The 3,337-nt window shown below is 50.6% G+C and overlaps 1 protein-coding gene across 1 annotated transcript; it reads left to right on the forward strand.

The window, feature by feature from the left end:
- The first annotated feature begins 1,776 nt into the window (after positions 1-1,776).
- Positions 1,777-2,602, forward strand: LOC145794875 (uncharacterized). The gene is made up of 2 exons (XM_082877212.1): positions 1,777-2,273; positions 2,356-2,602. Exons 1-2 carry the CDS (start codon positions 1,869-1,871, stop codon positions 2,500-2,502), a joined length of 552 nt encoding a protein of 183 aa, XP_082733338.1. The 5' UTR covers positions 1,777-1,868; the 3' UTR covers positions 2,503-2,602.
- The last annotated feature ends 735 nt before the right edge of the window (positions 2,603-3,337 follow it).

Genomic DNA, 3,337 nt, shown 5'->3' on the forward strand with positions numbered 1-3,337 from the left:
GCAGCCCACAATTTTACTGAAAGTTGAACACGCAGCCCAAAATTCAAATTTTCTGAACACGCAGCCCAGATTGATAGTGAACACGCAGCCCACAATTTTACTGAAAGTTGAACACGCAGCCCAAACTTCAAATTTTCTGAACACGCAACCCAGATTGATAGTGAACACGCAGCCCACAATTTTACTGAAAGTTGAACACGCAGCCCAAAATTCAAATTTTCTGAACACGCAGCCCAGATTTATAGTGAACACGCAGCCCACAATTTTACTGAAAGTTGAACACGCAGCCCAAAATTCAAATTTTCTGAACACGCAGCCCAGATAGATAGTGAACACGCAGCCCACAATTTTAACTGAAAGTTGAACATGCAGCCCAAACTTCAAATTTTCTGAATACGCAGCCTAGGTAGATTTTGCATGTAGCTTATTTCACTTCATCGGCACACAGCCCATTTCATTCCATTGGCACACAGCCCACTTCATTTCATTGGTACACAGCCCATTCACTTCATTGGCACACAGCCCATTTTATCTCATTGGCACACAGCCTATTCACTTCATTGGCACACAGCCCATTTTATCTCATTGCCACACAGCCTATTCATTTCGTTATTGACACATGTATTCATTCTGAATGCAGGTTGGTTCCCGTAGTGTGAGGGGGTATGGTTCCACCATTGCGCGGGATTGGTATGCCGAGCTCCCGGAGGGCGTCCGAGACTTGGTAGATTTGGCAGGATTCGGGCCCTTCTGCGTCGGGTTGTCACGTTGTCCTGCCAGGAGGACGCTGATGGCAGCCCTGGTAGAGAGATGGTAGGACACCACCAATTCCTTTCATTTCTCTGCTACCGGGGATATGACCATGACCCCTTTTGACTTCGTTGTATTGACCGGCTTAGACGTCGGAGGTTGGTCCATCCCCTACGATGAGGATATGGGTGAGTGGGAGGCCGCCTGGATGTATCTATTGGGGGCTCACCCACCTGTCGACAGGGTCTCTGGGAGAGTCCGATACACTTGGTTCTCTTCCCACTTCCGGCGGGCGGAGATGGTGCCTGAGACTCCCGAGGAGACAGAGCAGTATGCCCGTGGTTTCCTGATGTTCCTCTTCGGGACTACCCTGTTCACCGACAGAGGGAACACAGTTGGGCTATACCTGCTGAGCGCTCTGGTTGACCTATCACAGGTTAGTAGATATGACTGGGGTGGCGCCGGCCTGGCTACCCTTTATTTTTATATGAGCGCGACCTCCCGCGGGCGGGGCGATTTACTTGGCGGCTACTGGAGAGCCTGGGAGGTACTTTCTGTCCCCTTGATTTACATTTCTGCTCTTCATTACTTGTACATTGCACACACAGCGCACTTTTACAGTCTGTATTTTGCTCTCAGCATTTCGTACTTACATTCTGCATTGCTTTTCTCAGCTATGGGTCTATGTATACTTCCCATCATTAGCCCCAGAGCTGGAGGTGGTAGGGATTCCCATGACCCCATATTCATTGGTGTTCAAGGGCCCACACCGGACGAGGCCTCGAGAGACTCTCCTTCGCCTGCGACAGTACTTCGACACTGTGCGACATTCAGAGGTACCTCAGAACTTTCAGTTCTTTTCATTTTCATCTTTAATTTGCTCTGTATATTCTCGATTTCTGATTGGTTTATGCATTCATCATCCGCAGATTACATGGTAGCCCTGGGTGTCCCTAGGTGACGGCCTCCGACTTCAGTATACCGGAGCGTCGGGCATTTCCCAGTATAGGGTCCTGCTTGAAGGGCCGGTTGGCAGGGTATGGTTCCTGGGGGAGCGCTTTCTACACCAGGTATGGGGGTATCTTTCTCAGGATATTCCCGCAGTACCCCTAGCCAGTATGCGGACTGCTGACAGGCTCTCTTACTCAGAGGTAGTCGGCGCCATGCTGGGCAGTGATGCTTTATTATATGTTGAGGAGGGGGACTACGCCACTTACCGTCACATATATTTGATGCCTCCATTGACGGAAGCTCGTATCCCGATGATGAGGCCTGCCGGTATGTCATCCTCGGGCCAGGCTCGGGCTCGAGCTGCAGACGCCCCTTCTACTAGCAGGGCCGGTACATCTAGAGGTGGGAGTAGACCGGTTCCTCCGGCTCCGTCGGTTCATCCTCATCCTGGATGGCCAGATATGCCTACTGAGTTGATGGCGTGGCAGTATGGGGCTAGCTCTCCGACTCCGATTCCACTAGAGCCTCCGATGCCCAGTGATCGATACGCCATTGATCCGGACTCACCGCCGGTATGCTCCACTTCTTTTCATTCATCATTCAGATGCTTAGACACTCTTCTGTTCACTGATGATTATGAGCTCATTTTTGCAGCCATCGCGAGGGTACATGGAGGAGGTGGTTGGACTGGTGGCCACACTCGAAGGCATGGTCCTGCGTAGGGAGGCACAGTTGTCTGTCGCGGGCATCCAGGTACCCTTCAGTTTTCTGGCATTTATCATACTTCTGATGACATGCTGATTTCTACTACATCGATAGACTACTTGTGTAGAGCACATCTGACACACACCCCACTTGGACACTGTATTTATATGCACCCACTTCATGTAGCCTTTGCTTGTATCTGCATCTGATGTATATATTTGGACTGATGCATTTGAATTGAACTCTTTGTTTTCAGATGCCTTCATGGTCCGGCCAGCCGCAGACCAGGCCACCTGGGCCTCCTTGGGGAGCTGGGCCATCTGGGCCTTTCCATGGAGTTGGGTCACCCGGGCCTTTTCAGGGGGCGGGGTCATCTCGGCCTTCCCGAGGAGCCGGGCCATCTAGACCTTTTCGAGGAGCTCGAGGAGGGCCCGTCCGCAGACGCAGGGCTCACATTGTGGAGGTGGAGCCTGATGAGGAGGAGGAGGATGCTGAGGAGGAGGAGGAGGCTACCGACCGTCAGTCAGAGACATCTGCTGAGGAGGGAGGCTCCGGTTTTGGCTCGGGGAATAGAGGCGAGGCTGAGGGGGATCCTGAGGATGACAGCTCCGACTCAGATGGTGGTGCGGAGATTGTCCCGCAAAAGAGGATGAGGCGTGCTTCTCGCTCCCGCTCCCGAGGACTTTGATGTTGCTATTTCCTGCTTTATTTTTCTTTTTGCTAGTAGTTTGTAGCACTTTGCACATTGTTAGGCAGTTTTATTTTTTTGTAAAACTTGTACCTTTGTTTGTTGTAAAGCATGATGAAATGAAATAGCTTTTGAAAAAGTGTTTGTATTTTAAACTTTCAGCATCGTATCGCATCAATTTATTTTGCACAAAAATGAAATTGAATGGGGATGTGCATTGTGTAATCACCAAGTCAGGTAGTG

This window comes from Camellia sinensis, chromosome 7 (assembly GCF_055761805.1).
Source record: "Camellia sinensis isolate YWXY chromosome 7, ASM5576180v1, whole genome shotgun sequence".
Classification (NCBI taxonomy): domain Eukaryota; kingdom Viridiplantae; phylum Streptophyta; class Magnoliopsida; order Ericales; family Theaceae; genus Camellia; species Camellia sinensis.

Excerpts from the sequence above, each read along its gene's own strand:
- LOC145794875 (XM_082877212.1), top strand. The coding sequence starts at position 1,869 with ATGCGGACTGCTGACAGGCTCTCTTACTCAGAGGTAGTCGGCGCCATG. Across the intron at positions 2,274-2,355 it reads TTGATCCGGACTCACCGCCG|CCATCGCGAGGGTACATGGA; the intron begins GTATGCTCCACT and ends TCATTTTTGCAG.